Genomic DNA, 15,578 nt, shown 5'->3' on the forward strand with positions numbered 1-15,578 from the left:
CAGGGGGAAACAAAATCGACAAACACGAGAGAAATGTCTCGGCCGTGCTGCCTTTGGGTGGTTGCTCCCGTACTTCAATATTGCGCGGTGACGACACTTTGTCTAACAGCGCTTTGTTTTTCGGCACACCCCATTCGAGGGACTGCGAGGTTATAAGTTTCTAGCGACGCTCAGATTCCTGCATGCGGTTGATGCGCAGCGTAACCTCTCGCAATTCATCCCTCTGGCGTCTGTGCTGCTCTTGCAGGTGAAGTGCGCTCCTTGCAAACTCTGTATCTCGCGGTAACGTGAGAGTGTTTCTGTCAACGCCTTCATTGGCCGAAGCACCGTGAGGGTCCGCACCTGCAGAAGTGCCTCCAGGTTTGGTATTTGTAGAGCCTCCTCCGCGCACTGGTCGACGCAGCACTACAAACTTCATTTCCTGCCGATTTGCCGACTCTTCATGTGGCTGCTGAGATCGCTGCTGTTGCCGATGTAGACGAATACCGGCAGTAAGTTCCTGCTTTATGAGCCGCTCCGCCGCAGCTCCCTTTGTGGCTGCAGAAGCCGCACGGAAAATGCCATCACGCTGAGTCTCGGACATCAATGCCCGTAACTTGGCGTCAAGATTGGCTTCCTCTATCCTCAGACGGAGAGCCTCGGCGGCGGCTATCTTCTTGTTGTCGTCATCTTCATCTTCATCTTCATCTTCATCTTCATCTTCATCTTCATCTTCCTCCTCCTCCTCTTCGTCATCTGAGTATTCCTCTTCCTCGTCATCCTCATCATCCATGTCATCATCCTCGTTTTCCTCAGAGATCATGTCCGAATCGCTGCGGCTGAACCCACTGAGGGTACTGCTATGACTGTAATCGCTGTCGAAATCAGGCGACTCATCACTACTACCGTCACTTTGAGTCGATACGTCATATTCCCCTCTTGCGTAGCTTTCACCGGCGTCACTCCCATGGCTGCTGACCGCATCGTAGACGTGATCCACATCTTGGGTCGACAATCCCATCAGGTTCTCTTCAACGTTTTCGGCTACCGTACTCTCAACCTGAGAGCACGATGCCGCACGTACTTGAACAGATGAAATGCGGCAATGGGGAAAGTCTTCACGGCAACTTTTTCTCATTTTCTCGCACATCCGGTCGTACCATACGTTGGCGGACAGTACATGTTCCTCTTCGACTACCTTTGCATATGCCTCGGCTTCCTGCAGCGACTTTGGCAGTCGCATACCGGGAGGCGGAGCGGTAGACTCAGACACAGAATCTTGGGACCTCTCTTTCTCCTCACCACCGCGGTGCTTATCCCGTCCCTTAGGTTGCCCGACCCCGCTTCCCTGGCGCATACACTCATCCAACTGAGAAACTAATTCGTCAAGGCGTTGAGACAGGTCCAGAGGAAGTGCCCTGATAGTATACCTGTGCACAAATAGAAGCGCCATCATTTTACGCATCAACTGGTGGAGGCTCGCAAGGCGCTCTGCTGAGCGTGATCTGCTGTCCCGCTGCTGCCACGGCAAAAAGGTTAGGGACCCAGAAAGTAGACTGACACAACACCGTAAGCGGGAACAATCGGGGCTGCATCCATTCGGATGCGGTGTGTAGCAGAGGAGTTGAGCCACAATGTAGCTCACGAAGCGAAAGGAAAGAACACGAGCACGACAAAGGTGGGTAATAAATACACAATCCAAAAGACGCAAGCTCATCGAACGGTATTCTGCGTGCAATTGAGACGCCTCTGCATAATAGCGGATTTCTTCGGTCATTTCGACTGCCTCCACCTCTGTATCTCTTGGAACGACCTCCAAGTCACGTCGCAGATCCTCAGCAACCGTTTCCACAATGCGCAGAACCAATGAATCATGCCCAGCGCGGCCCAGGTCGGCAAGCAAATCAGCTAGTAGTGGAATATTGTCCCATTTAAGATGCTGCACATCGCGTAACGTGGCCACAAGCCCGTTTCGTTTGGCAGGGTCTTCCCACGGCACCTTTACTAGCTTCTCACAAACAAACTTGTACTTCTGCCGTGATAAGACGTCATTGAGTAGGTGCCGCACGTAAAGCTCAAGTGGAGAACGCTCAACTTGTGCGACGGGGCGCCTCGGGGCGGATGGAACGTGAAGGAAGTCAAGCGATGCCCTTATTAGGTCTGATCCCTCATCGTATAAAGTCGTCTTCGATAACGCACTCTCGAGCTTACCCAACGCCTTGTTAAAAGGCTGCCGCGTCGTCTGGTTCCGAGACAGAAAGAATCCACAGTACTTCATGACAGAAGAAATTAAGTAGGGACTGATGCGACCATGTAAATCCTCCATCCCCACACGCAGCACACTAAATACAGCCAAATGTGCTATAGCACCGAATTTCGTCAAGTCACATATGTAGCGAACGGTGCCCTCTACCTGATCTCTCAATTTCTCCTCCGATATTCCACTGTCAGCCTTGCACAAAGATTTCCAATGGGCGTCCAACCTCCCGGCAATAAACTCACTCATGTCCGGAAAGTACTGGCTGAACTCCGCAATGCAACGTGAGAGGTAGGGCACCATATCAGGCTGCTGAACCCACGGAGAGTACCACGCCTCCATCGCCAACAACATACGGCAATTTGTGAAGAATACACTCCCAAGTGCAACGCTTCCAGACGAATGCTCTAGTGGGCGTAGTGCCTCCTGCATGTACTGGACACACCACTTGTCAATGGCATCTGCGCTTCTGCACTGTTCAAGTTCTTCTAGCAACTGCAACACCACCGCATACTCATCGAACAAGGTTGCTGGTACAGCCAACCACGCAAGCCAGAGGCGTCGCTCCACCGTCGTGGACACCTTCATGTATGAGGGTGACCTGCTTTCGCCCACACACCGTGTGTCAGAGTTGGAGGCCGTATCCTTTCCTTCGCCTTCTTCTTTCCGCTTGTGAGCTTTTTTCTCCCTTGCGTCAGTAACCCCTGCACAGGGTGACTGGGCAAGAACCCCCTGTCGCCCAAGAGAATCCCAGCTTGGCTTCTCACTTAACAGCGATTTTAAAAGCTCATCCGATATGGTCAAGAAATCTGGGACATACTCGTAGAAGATGCGCTGCTCATCGCTCTCAAAGCGGTTTAGTGTCTCTGCTGCGGAGACGGCGTAGAACTTCTTCGTTGCCGACGTAACAACAATGTCCTTAGCAACCCGGGGCTCCAAAACTGTCAGCTTCACCGGGGGCGGCGTCGCGTATCCTAGCATACCAAGCAGGTTGTCACACGTCACGTGCAATCTCTCAACCTGTTCCGCTAACGCACGAAACTGCATATCCTCGGTAGAAGTCTTAACCACATTGCCCCGTGTGTCTCTCTGTTCCCCTAACAGCTGCCACCACTCCTCCAACTTCGTTTTGTGCCATAGGTAGGATTTCAGGGCTACTTTTGAAGTTGCAACTGCTAACGCAAAAAATTGCTCTTTCTCCGCATCTGTGCTGTCATACATACCCGGCATAATACGAACACACCTCAAGCGGGCCGCACTCAGCTCCACTGCCTGCTGAAGGGAGGCCTCATCAACAACATCCGATGTCTTTGTTGTAGGATTAAATACCCGACGAACTCCAGCGGATCCCACAAAAAATATATCTTCCCTCTTAGGCTTACTGATACCCGTAGTCAGCTCCATGAGCCCATGATAGTTGGCGAGATCGCTCAGTTGGACAGAGGTGTCTTCCACTGTGCCCTCCGCACCAAACAGACGGGAAACCACGGCGTTTGTTCCTCCAAGTATTTCTATACCGACCTCACGAATGATAAAAGCCGACAGCGATAGGACAGCTGCGGTAGTAGAAGGGGATAGAGGGGCCGATAAACGCTTTTCCACGACACCGTGTAGCAACCTGAGAAAAGCCAGAACAGGTTTTGCATCATCCAGCAGACCGGCGAGCCACCACTCGCAGGTCACCTTGACAACCAGACGCAGGTGGTTGAGCTCTTCCATCGGTGCTTTCATTGTGGACAGCGTGTTATTGCTGCTTCCAGGGGCAGCTGAAGCGACGCCGTTACTACTAGCAGTGGAACCTAGTGAACCTGCCCCTGCATTTCCATCGCCTCCACTAGGTCCCACAGGGGCTGCACCGACTTCCATACGCTGTATGGCTGCTTTCAGCTCCTCCATGCTAACGACCTTTTCAGCATTCTCCTTCACTCCCTTCTGCACCAACGGCCAAAAACTCTCATAACGCTGATGCACCTCGGAGCAGACAACGACAAAAGAATGAGCGTCACTGGCTTTCATTTTTGTCCCTTGGCAGAGGGACTGCACAACTCCCTGGGCGGCCTCCGAAGTAAACATGGCAAAACTAACAACGTCAAGCTGATCGAGTATTACTTTCTCTGATGCTTCTGCCGAATAGTCTTTAAACCGCTTGGCTAGGGCCGTCGCCTTCTTCAGGTTGGACGTCAAGGAAGGGGACTTTTCCGCAAATGCCATTCGTCCCGGTTGCGGATTCCTGTTTCGCTCCCGCAGCGTCATTCGTTCCGTAAGGAACTGGAGGACGCTTGAGCTCATTCGCTCCCACCTGAAATAATTCGTTCAACCTATTCGGTTTCTTGCTTTCCTTCACAACTGAAACGGGCCTTGGCACCGATCAGTATATATATATATATATGTATTTTGGGAACGAAAACAGATATTTGTGCACTAAACTATGTAAGAAATATGCTTCTGCTCCTGTGAAAGCGCGTGAAAATTAAGAAAATAAGGTTGGTAAGTGCAGGGCAAGTACAATAGACTGCTACCCGGAAAAGGAACAGGGAAACGCATCCACGTAAGTACGCAGTTTGGAGCGCATCATATAACGCTCGCTCCTCACGCCCGGTCGTTGACACCACTGGTGGGTCCCAGGCCACCCGAATGAGGCTCACGAGCTCGTTTTTTCACTTGTTTGGTACTAATACGCCTTTGTACTAGTGTTTAAGGGGAGGGAAAGTGCCTTTTTTTTTTACTCATTGCGGCCCATATCCCGTTCGATCAGGCACGAGCGAAAGGCTGGGCACTTCTGCTCTCGCAAAGATCCCCCCTCTATGAAGAAATATGAAATTCAACTGAAAAGTTTATGGTGCCTTTTCTTCTCTGTTGTTTTGATCATGTTGCAGACACTTATTCTATGGATATTTTCTGTAGGTGCTGATGATGACGTCAAGCATTTGGAGGCTAACCCAGGATTTCCCGAACAGCCATTCTCCTGCTACTACTTCGTCCCTCTTTCACTTCCCCTCACACGCTCTCCCCCTTCTAGTCAACCGCAGAATACCCAGACGTCTGAGAGGCACTGGTCCATCATGTCTTGTGCAAACGGCTCTCCTACTTCTCGTTCGCCTCATTGTCACCCTCACCTACGGTTAATGCCGGCGACACTGTTGCATCGCGATGCTCCTCCGGAGAGGTTGCTGCCGGTGATGCAGTTGGTACACGAAACGGGACGTGTGAAGGGATCAGGACATGTGAGCCGAGGTAGACAGTGTTCAGCGCCTCCGAGCCGGCCTCAGACTTCACGAAGAAGCCGGGGAGTTGGATGCTTCCAGGATAACGCCTGAGCGCCTCTACGTTAATTTGCTTTTTCCCCATACATTCTTGCATGACACGGATGCCAAGATCGCATATTAAACGAGCCTTTTTGCTTCCGTGATTGTCAAGCTTATCATCCGTCTGTTTGATACGACTAAACAGTTCCATTACGAAACTCGCGCACTGGGCGTTCTGACGGAAAAGTTCGTCAAACAACAGGTGCCATACCCGCTGATATGCGATGAAATGACTATCACTCTCACTCTCGTAAAAAGTGTGATGCGCCATGAAGAGTACCAAAAAGGGTATACTGTACTCAGGAAAGCAACTGAGTGCTTCTCTGCTAGAGAGCGTAGCTCCCGACTGTGTCTGCCTGGAGCGTAGGTGGTTACCAACTTTGCAAAGGACGTCCCTCAGTTGCTGGTAGTCGCTTTTCGTCTCTTCGGAAATAGCAGTGAGAATGAGGCAGGCCACGTACCGCATGTCACATCGACCGTTAGTAACATGCCGGAAAACTTTGTGCTGGATGGCGCGTCGTACCGCAGTTTCACTCTCCGCTGAAAGAACCACCGCCACCGCAAGCGCCCTTTCGATGGTTGACGAGGGATGGACAATGAGTTTCAACAACTGCTGGTTGATAGAGCGGCGCCGAAGGCACGCCCTGATAGACTGCGAATCAAACTCGCCGACTAGTTTGTAAGCGGACAGTAGAGTGTCGAGTACCTCGTTGGTTGAAATGCTGCCATCGCCTTCCGATGGAACGTACGTTGAAAGGGCTGACAAACATTTCGCGGCCGCATCAACAACCGCGCTGGCAAGCGACATGGAGGGTAGCTCGAGGCACTTCGCTTTCATGTGTGGGGTTTCACTATCTGAGGATTTGTCGCGCGCAGCGACAAGAAGGTAATTAGTGACAGCGGGCACCAGCGACCCACCCTTTACCGATCGCTGCGCACAAGGGTCTTTTATGAATACTGACAGAGCTTTTAGCAAGCACACGGCCCCGTTGTTAATCTCCGCAGCACTGTGACGAATGTGATGAGCCAACGTGTTCGCCAATTCCCCCACTTTGCAAAACTGCTCCAACCCACGGATCCGCGCGATTGCTATCAGGCAACGCGCCGCTTGCTTGCATACTTTCCCCTGCATTACGGGTGCGACGTCGTTAAGGAGCGGTCCGCCCGGGCGCTCACACAATGTACACAGGGTTTTAACAAGTCCACAGTTGCGGACAACGGTAGCGGTATCACCGCCTCCCGGGAAAATGGCCTGTTTTGATTCCTTTTCTCCATATTGGGACACGTAGCGGGCCCAGTCAGTTATGCAAAACAGCGTAAGTAGCACGTTTGAGGGAGTGGCACAAGCAGTCACACCCGCACACGCTTTTTCCAGAAGCTCAACAAGCGGCCCAACGCATGCCGGAAGAAATGCTGGTGTGGAACGACAACAAAACAATAGTGCACGTAGGAGGCCATTGACTTTGCCCTGCAGCGTAGCACATGGTTTTGGGGGTTTGCTTTCACGGCCAAGTCGGCAAATGTCACCCAACCGCGCAAGCAGCTCTTCTACATCCTCCACTTCAGTGGGGAGCATCATCTGCTTCGACAAGGAGTCCTGAACGAACTTCAGAACATGTTTGTCGACACGTCCCTCCAGCCCACGTATGAGACGCTCACGTTCCGTCGCGCACCGAGTGACACCTTCGGAGCAGCAGTTTATGAAAGCTCTCGAAACCCTGTCGTCCTTGGCGAGGAAAAGAGCGTTCCATTCTCCATGCTGAGAGTGAGATATACCCACAAGAAACTTCAGTATTCGATGTGCTTTGTTGGCCACCTCTTGGCCCTCTGCTGATCTGAGGTCAATGTTTCGCCCCTCTTCCCGTAGCTGAAAGAGTCGTAGAACACTGAGCCGGACCCGCGCCTTTTTACCCGCAAAAACAAGCAACCTGTCGAAACATTCCGGACTCATGTCACCACAAAGTACCGCCAAGCAGTTGGCGTATGTAGGTTCGTGTGACGTTTCTTTTTCGAAGTCGAATATGGGTATGTTTCGACGCTTCCGCTGCAGACCCTGAAGTTGTGACTGTGCCAACGCGGCGCCACCCTGAGGAGCTGTCTCTCTGGCAACTTTGGGTGGTGGAAGCATCGTTTCGAAAAGGGTCTCCAGCAGCATCACGCCTCCTTCCCAACTGGGGCACTCCAGCACGGCTTCCGGTATCCATGGATATGATTCCCTTCGGTAGATGATGCATAGATGCTCAACCGCCACCTGCCGCACTCTGAAGTTCTTATCCGCAATGAGCGGAGCAAGTGTCTCTTGCAGGCGCTCGCCTTTAACAAGTGATGGCGCAGCAGCAACAATTCTACCGTACGCGATGACGGCCGCCCGACGGACCTGTGCGTTCACATCAACGAGACGCTGCTCGACATGCTGCACGATCTCACCAGAAATGAGTAAATTTTCCGTTGTGCCCAACCTCGCTAGTTCTGAACGGACGGCTTCAACAGAAAGCTCCAACATCTCGATGCGCAGCGGGTGCGCAGTGTCTTCGAATCGCTCGAGGAGGACATTGAAAGTGCTACGGTACACTCGTATGGCGGCCTCATGGGCACCTAAAGCGGTAAAAAATCCACGCAGGAGAAACAAGCGTACCTCATCGTGCAGGTGCTGGAGATATGGCTCCAACGACGGCACAAGCTGGCAGACAAGATCTACGTGTAGCTCCGTAAGCGCCACCAAAAACTCCATTGCGCGACTAATGTCCCGAAGTCCCTGAGAACTCGCGTCCTTGTCATTGCCCGTCCCCTTCGCTGAAAGTAGCATGCTGACACCCTCCTTCACCATATCCGTAACAAAATCAGAAATCGCGGGCGGAATGACATCCACTTGCCCCAACAGCACACGAGCGGCGATGATGGCGCCCAAAGACTGTCGGCTTGAGGGCTCTTTATTTGCACGTGGGCAAATCGTTTCCACACCGCTACCTCCGCGGGCCCTGTTCGCAGCCGCACACCGCAGCAGCGCAGGCGATGCAGTGACAATCACCTTCAGCAGTGGGGACAGTTGTTCTCGTGTTATAGCTGTTGTGGTAAGCAAAACATCATTGAGAATCTTCGCCATTTCTGACGCAGTTGTTGTGGTGATGGCGCTGCTGGTGCTTGAGGTGGAGGCGCCAGGCGCCGGTGTCCCAGACGCGTGCAAAACACTCGCAAACAAATATGTGAGACGTTCATCCAGAGGAAGTTTGCAGGATGGAATGACATGCACGAAGACACGTGACACACTCGCACGTTCAATGATATTTTCGCACGTTTTCAGTGGTTTTCCGTCTCGAACAACCTCCACGAAGGGCGCCACAAGGCAAGTAAGAACGTCATCCGCGCGAGTCCGCCTGAATGGAAGTTGAGTTTCTGCCATTTTGTCAGCAGGACTGTTATGCAATCGTACGAGGTCGGAAAGCAAGCACCCAGTAATTTGCTGTACACCGGCTATACTGCTATTCAGATACCGAGGAGAAAGCAGCTCCTCCAAGAATGTTTTGTCCAGAGAAAACGGTGGCTGAACATTTCGAAGGAAGCGGTGGCATTTGAACAGCCACTGAAGCAACTGCGCGTCAGCCTTCTCTTGAAGTAAGCTCCCAGACAAAATGGATGCATCCTCTTCTTCAAGCCGTGGTTTCTTCTCTTTTGCTGCTGCTAGCTGAGCTGCGGCATGTCCGCTGCTCCTTTTTGAACGCAATACTTTCCCAAGAGACATTCCGCTAAAAAAAAATGTTTACACCTCTTCGGATGCTCCTTTGTTTGGCTTTCACTACCTCTTCTCCTAAAGCTGTTTCTTTGTGCAGGTGTTTCCGTATCCCTTCTTGTCCCTGTTGCAAGTGTAGAACTGCTGCTGCTTTGATTTTCTCTCCTCAAAGCGGATTTTCCTTTTGATGGAACGATTTACACAATGCAATGCGCTGTCTGCTGCAAATAGACAGGGAAATCAGGGTTAGTAAAGGGCATCACAGAAACAAGAAAGAACGTAAGGAGAAATTGGAAAGAGAACACAGGCGAGTCCAGCGGGGCCGTACACGTTAGCCTGAAGTCAGTCATACGCTACTGCGTAGAACCCGCAGCGAATACATTCACTTTTATTACGAGGCGACCATCCGCCCAACGCGCTGACAGGAAGATCATTAATAATAATATGGTATTGCACGAAAGACTCGATCTTATCCATTATTCGGGGTGACGGAAGTAAAGGGGCAAATGAATCCCCAGCCCGTAGACCCATGACTGAAACATGTAAAAGTTTTTTTTTTTTGAAACAAAAAAGACGGGGTAAAAAGGGGTAACAGCAGCAAAAACACTGGACTGAGTGACGTGGCTCATCATAGGGATGGAAACAAAAAACACACGTCCCCCCTCCGCTCCTTGTTTCATCTTCCTCCCCGACATAATTCTTCATCTTTATGCTCTCGTTTGCCTGTTAGCAACCTCCACTGTTCGATTTGCTTCCTTCACATTTTAATGTTTCATCCCACTAATTCCCACACGAAAGCATTGGTCTCATTGACATACACCAACCCCACACAAATGCTAAACCTCTCTCATTCCAATACATTTGTATATGTATGCATACGTGTGCGCGCACGCTTTCGTATGATTGTGTGCATACTTGTTGTGGAGCCCCGGAGTAACTCTGTTTTCCTTATGGGCTGGCGCGGTATCGCTTGCTCCCCGCTCCGAGGCGACACAAAAAAGCACAAAGAAAAATGAGAAAAGGCATGGTGAAAATATACTACAAAACTCCAAAACTTATGTTACCTTCCCCACACAAACACACACGCGCACACACACATATATGCCATTCCTTCGCTTTATGTCTTGCGGCATATTCGCTCCTCACCTCGCAATATCTTTTGGGGGTTCTTAAAGTCTATGAAACTCACAGCATCGTATCCGCTTCCTTTCTACAGCCTTTCGTCCTCTTCCTTTACCTTCACCCACCTTCATGAACTCCTTTGGGTTTCTCTTTTGTCACTTTTCCTGCTGATGAGACCTGAATGGAGGGCAGTCGCGAAATAACAATAATTATAACGGGTGAATACATAAGTAAGAGCAGACCCCAAGCACACACACACATACACGGAACCTCGCGGCGTCGTTCCTCGATTATTACGTCTTCACTTACCCACCCAGTCATCGATATTTGACTAGTACCGTCTTGTGGTTGGAAAGCTTAACGCTCTTTCATCGCATGACTGAACTTGAGGCAACTCGCTTCGCTTCCGGTATTCAGCAGCCCAAATGATGTGGTGTCAAAAAGACCACTGCGCAGTGGGGAATCTCAACCCTTCCTCACTGCGTGACTGAGTTTCAGACGGCTCACCACCAATACTTGAAGGCCCAAATGACTTGATGCCAAATAAACCAATACCCGGTGAGGTGCTGAGATTCGCTATGGGTGTTGATACATATGTGTAGCGCGGTTTCTCGGGGAAGGCGCAACCTGCAGTCATCGAACTGCTCCCAGAATAGGGAACAGAAGGGGAGCTGGTCTGAGGTGACAAACGTAGCAGTGGATCACTCGGTACACCATTAGGTGTGAAACCAGCGTGTGGCACCGCGCCGCTTGCCGGCTGCGCTGATATTGGGGGTGTTGGGGTATACGGGGCGGCATTGGCGTCAAGCGAAAAACGTGACGTGGAATCGGGGGCACCAAAAACTGCTGTGACGGTAAATCCACCGTTGCTTGTGGGGCTACTCCTGTCTGTAATGGGTGCATCGTCACTAACCTCGCACGTGAGTTGTGAAATATCAATCGGGTGTTGGTGCCGCTGTGAAGGCGGAGGTGAGGATGCATCACAAGTGACTGCCAGAGAGCCGAGAGCATTTCCGCCGTTGTTATTTGCCAGCATCGTAGTAAACGGCGGACGCTTCGAGTATAATTCCCACGATAGATCCATGGCAAGACAACCTGTCGCGGGGGGCGCAAAGCTGCTACCCCCACCCACCGTGCCCGCCGATCGCGGCAACGGAACGGACACCCCCGCACCGTTTATGGAACTGCCGGTTACGCCAACTGGGCTAACTGCACGTGTCCCCGTTGTTCCTTGTTCAGCAGGATGGAGTTGGGGTGTGAGGTTGGTAGAGGGAGGCGTGCCCGCGGATGCGTCCAGAGCCGAATCCTTCGTTGCTGCGAACACAAGAAAGGACTGGACATCGTCGATAGCCAGCTTGTCGTGGCGCGTTGCCGTCAGCCCCGGTATGTTCAGAGCCACCGGCATGTCTGCACCTCGATGTTGCCCAAACCCTTCCCACTCCTTTTTGCGTTCCACCAGGGCCTTCTTGTCTTTCTCAATGCGCGACAAAGTTTCACACAAACTTTTGAATTGGCGTCGGAGCTCCTCTAGCTTGCGGTTGTCCTCCTCAATTTGATTCTGGAGTCTCTGCACATTTTCTTCCTCTTTGGCCTTTTCTTTTGACAGTTTTGCAACTTGGGTGCGATTGGCGGCAACCGTTTGAGTTAATGAGTTCAACTCGCGCTGCAGTTCCGGGTTGGGTCCAACCTTTGCAAGAAGCGCCTTACGTTCACGTTCTTTCTTCTTCTGTACGGCCTTCTGACAACCCCTGTTGTAGTCATCCATCAGCTGGCGGTGAGCGTTGACACACATTTTATTGAGAGCCTCACGTTCCTGAGTTTCGAGTTTTTCAAGCTTTTGAACGGCCTTCTCTACCTCCTTTCGGCGTTTCCCCTCCGCTGCCGAGGTTCCCGTCAGTTCTGCCGAGTTTACTTGATGTGAACCCGAGACACCCTTTCCGCTGTTGGTGTTGCTGGTGGTCTTTTTACTTCCGCTGTCAGCAAAGGGAGTTCCATCGAGGTTAAGCAAGTTAAGGGCAAACTGGAATGTGAGGCGGTCTTCTGCGGAATTGTAGAGTCTGTAGTCACGCTGTGCATTGGCCTGGCTGCGCAAGGCGACGGTGAGCTGAACAAAGTTGTCGTAACCAACCAGCTCACCTGGCGCAGCCTCTACTTCCTTTTCCAGGAACAGTACCGGACGTTCCTTGAGGGCATTTTGACTTGATAAATCCTCTCCATTCCCCTCACTGCCGTTGTTGTTGTTGTTGTTGTTTTTGTTGTTCCTCCGCTTCCTCTTTGGGTCCTGCGACCGAATCACCATACGGGCACGCAGAGGACCACTATGACGATGCCACACGTGGAAAGTCAGCTCATTGTCACATAGCATTAATATAGCTTGCCATCTTATTTTTTTGCAGCTGAATTGGTTGCTTATCAGGCGATGTAGCGGTAGCTCCTCCAGAAGTTCAGCATTGTCAACAGTACAGGTGTAGCGGCCAGGAGCATGTTCGTGAATCTGCATCTGTGGCATCAACGGGCACTTAGTAACGGGAGGAAAGCCGCGGCACATAGGGTAGAAGTGACTGCTTATTTTTTCCGCAAGGCACTCAGCCCTCACATTGAAGTCAAGGGGTTCCTTCCCTGCACAATCGGTGGAAATGGAAAGCTCTCGGCAGATATCCTCCAACAGGGGCAAGGGAAGCGGGGAAAAATACATGAAGACGGCGAGGGCGGAAGCCGCCATGCAAACGACATCTTTCTGGCAGTCGCAATCCTTGTAGCCGAAGGCATGTGAGAAATATTCCAACTTCTTGCCTCCCAACGATTTAATTTGCCTCCTCAGATATAATAGCTTCTCCATCCGCTCCTCTTCACGAATTCCTGAGGACGTGGTTACGCCGTTAGCATTGTTGCCACTCCCACCTGCGATGCTTCCTTCCCTGCCGCTCTCAAGGGATGCGGTGTTGACACTCACATTACATTTGCCTCGCCGTTGGTTGCTGTTTGGTGGTTCGGACGACGACGATGCGAACCCGCGTTGGTCCATGCGATCTGATGTGGCTAGGCAAATTGAAACAGTGAGAGAGCAAATCCTGCTCGCAATGCCCACGCGACAGGCATCTTCCCCATATTCTTCCCCTCCAACTCCCCAGTACTTCGCTGCCGGTCGCAGTGTGCTTGCGCTTAGCGGCGCCAACTTGTTAACAATTGCGCTGTGCTCATCGGTATCGTCGAGATACGAAAGCTGAGAATCGCCGCCACTCTCGCTGCTCCCTGCGTAAAGCACGTCCCCATCTTCATCCCCATCGTCGGCAGATTGGTCCCTTGCGGTAAAGGATTGGCAGCACACCTTGAGGTCCCTTTCAGTGAGCAAAAGGTATGGCGGAAGAGACACGTCGCCTTCGCCCCCCCTGCGTGCATGAAATGGAAGGTCTGAAGTAAGAATGGGGCAATGATCCCCTTTAGGTACCACCAAGCCATTTGTACACGACGAGGCCGAGTTCACTATCATCTCCAGGGTGTGAGAACCGCCATTCTCGGTGGCTTCCACCCCACCCGTGTTTTCTAGTGAGGCCCGTGTCTCTTCGTCGACCTCCCGATCAACAGAGTGAATGAGGGACACATTCGTGCAACTTCCCGCTTCAAACTTTCCCGCAATAAACGTTCCCTTCAGGCTCGCGTATTCTACTGCTGCCCTCTTCGAGTTACACCGCGAAGAATCGATCCCGCTTGGGTTCGCGGCACAAGTGGCCTCTTGGTTGGAAGCAGACGTGGCAACGCTGCCCCTGTTGCTACTTTTCTCTTCGCTTCCACTGGAAGTGCGAGGTGAGAAGTCCCCCGGATGTGCAGAGGCCGCTGTGGCTGGAACTGGGCCAACAATACCCCTGCGCCGCTTTTTACTCGGAAGGGAGCTCACCTTATTATTTTGAACGTGTTCCGTTGAGCTAACAACTGACGAGGCACCACTCTCACTCTGGCAGCCCGCAGAGTGGGTCGATACTCCCCGCAGCGAACTTCCTTTGCCCCCGCGCAGTAAGTTAAGTGCATATGCTGTATTGGCATCACATGAGGTAGTGGGGCCACTAGAGCCACAATCCTCGCTGGTATCCTTATTCAGAGGTCGTCCCTTTTTATCCGTCACCGCGGGTTTCGGCTGTGAGTAATTGCCCATGCGCGCCCCCAAGTGGGAAACGTCCCCACCGCAGGTGGTTTTCCCATTGCGCGGCACGGACTCCATAAGGGCCCCTACCGACGGGTGTGCGCTGCGATGCGAGTGGCGGGGGGGGGGGGGCGAAGAGCACTCGTTCAATTTGAGAATTATTCTTTTTATGCACGTGTGTATATGGTGTATGATCCCCCTCCCCTCTCTCCCTTGCTATTGTTCGGCGGGAACGGCTGTATTAACACGTTCTTGCTTCCACAGGTATTGCACTCCTCCTGCTCCTGTTCTCGTCTGCTTTCACCCCTTCCTTTTCTGCAAATACGTTGGCTCACTTGCCACTGTCCTCCTGCCACCTTCCACAGTGAAGACTCCCTCTTCCGCAGGGGTTATTTGGATTTCTAAGATTTCTTCCCTTTTCCTTTCCCTCTCCCTTCACTCGCGCCAGCTGGTGCACTTCTCCACTTGAATTCCTTCCGCTTAGCGACACCTTTTCTTTTCACTATCCCCTCTCCTTTACTTTTTCCCCCTCCTATTTGTCACTTTCCTCTTTTCTCTTAATTAATTTCCGAATGCACCCTTCTGTGTTCTCTCTTCCTTTATTTTCTCCGTCACTCTCGTCTCTCTCTCTCTCTCGTCACACACAGTCAGATACACCGCTTGCCTACCTTAGAAATAAACGTGAAAACTCACCTTCGCTTTGGCAGTCCTCACTTGTAATAATGGTGGTTTCGCTGGATTACTAAGTACGTGCGCGAGGAAACAGATGAATATATTCAAGTATGTTGCGCAGACAAGAAGGGGTAAAAGAAGAGAGAAGAAAAAGTAAGATAATTGTAGCATTCTTTTTTTTTCTTTGCCCACAGTAGTGCATACTCAGTTAAACTTTTCATCAGCGGTGAGGTAGGTCCAGGATATAAAACATCCGCATAAAATGCATAAAAGAAGGTTGGGCTGCGTAAAACAGGTAAAAGTAAAAAAAAAGGAAAGTGAAAAATGAAAACTCAATGAGAAATACGGAAAAGAAAAGAGCGATCATCTCCAAGTTGA

General features: G+C 51.4%; 3 protein-coding genes across 3 annotated transcripts, besides 4 other annotated features; all 3 read right to left on the reverse strand.

Moving 5' to 3' along the window:
- Positions 1 to 160: 160 nt before the first annotated feature.
- Tb11.02.4270 (hypothetical protein, conserved) lies at positions 161 to 4,525 on the reverse strand (the record flags this gene model as incomplete). Its single annotated transcript, XM_823622.1, has 1 exon — positions 161 to 4,525. The coding sequence occupies one exon, from the start codon at positions 4,523 to 4,525 to the stop codon at positions 161 to 163; it is 4,365 nt and encodes a 1,454-aa protein (XP_828715.1).
- Positions 663 to 794: a microsatellite.
- Positions 4,526 to 5,320: 795 nt separating the features above from the next.
- Tb11.02.4280 (hypothetical protein, conserved) lies at positions 5,321 to 9,280 on the reverse strand (the record flags this gene model as incomplete). The annotated part of the gene is made up of 1 exon (XM_823623.1): positions 5,321 to 9,280. The coding sequence occupies one exon, from the start codon at positions 9,278 to 9,280 to the stop codon at positions 5,321 to 5,323; it is 3,960 nt and encodes a 1,319-aa protein (XP_828716.1).
- A 1,058-nt stretch (positions 9,281 to 10,338) lies between these two features.
- Positions 10,339 to 10,370: a microsatellite.
- Positions 10,371 to 10,826: 456 nt separating this feature from the next.
- On the reverse strand, positions 10,827 to 14,606 carry Tb11.02.4290 (hypothetical protein, conserved; the record flags this gene model as incomplete). The annotated part of the gene is made up of 1 exon (XM_823624.1): positions 10,827 to 14,606. One exon carries the CDS (start codon positions 14,604 to 14,606, stop codon positions 10,827 to 10,829), a length of 3,780 nt encoding a protein of 1,259 aa, XP_828717.1.
- Positions 12,621 to 12,650: a microsatellite.
- Positions 14,607 to 15,116: 510 nt separating the features above from the next.
- Positions 15,117 to 15,164: a sequence feature (CT-rich).
- Positions 15,165 to 15,578: the final 414 nt, after the last annotated feature.

The sequence above is a fragment of the Trypanosoma brucei genome, assembly GCF_000002445.2.
Source record: "Trypanosoma brucei brucei TREU927 chromosome 11 chr11_scaffold01 genomic scaffold, whole genome shotgun sequence".
NCBI lineage: Eukaryota > Euglenozoa > Kinetoplastea > Trypanosomatida > Trypanosomatidae > Trypanosoma > Trypanosoma brucei.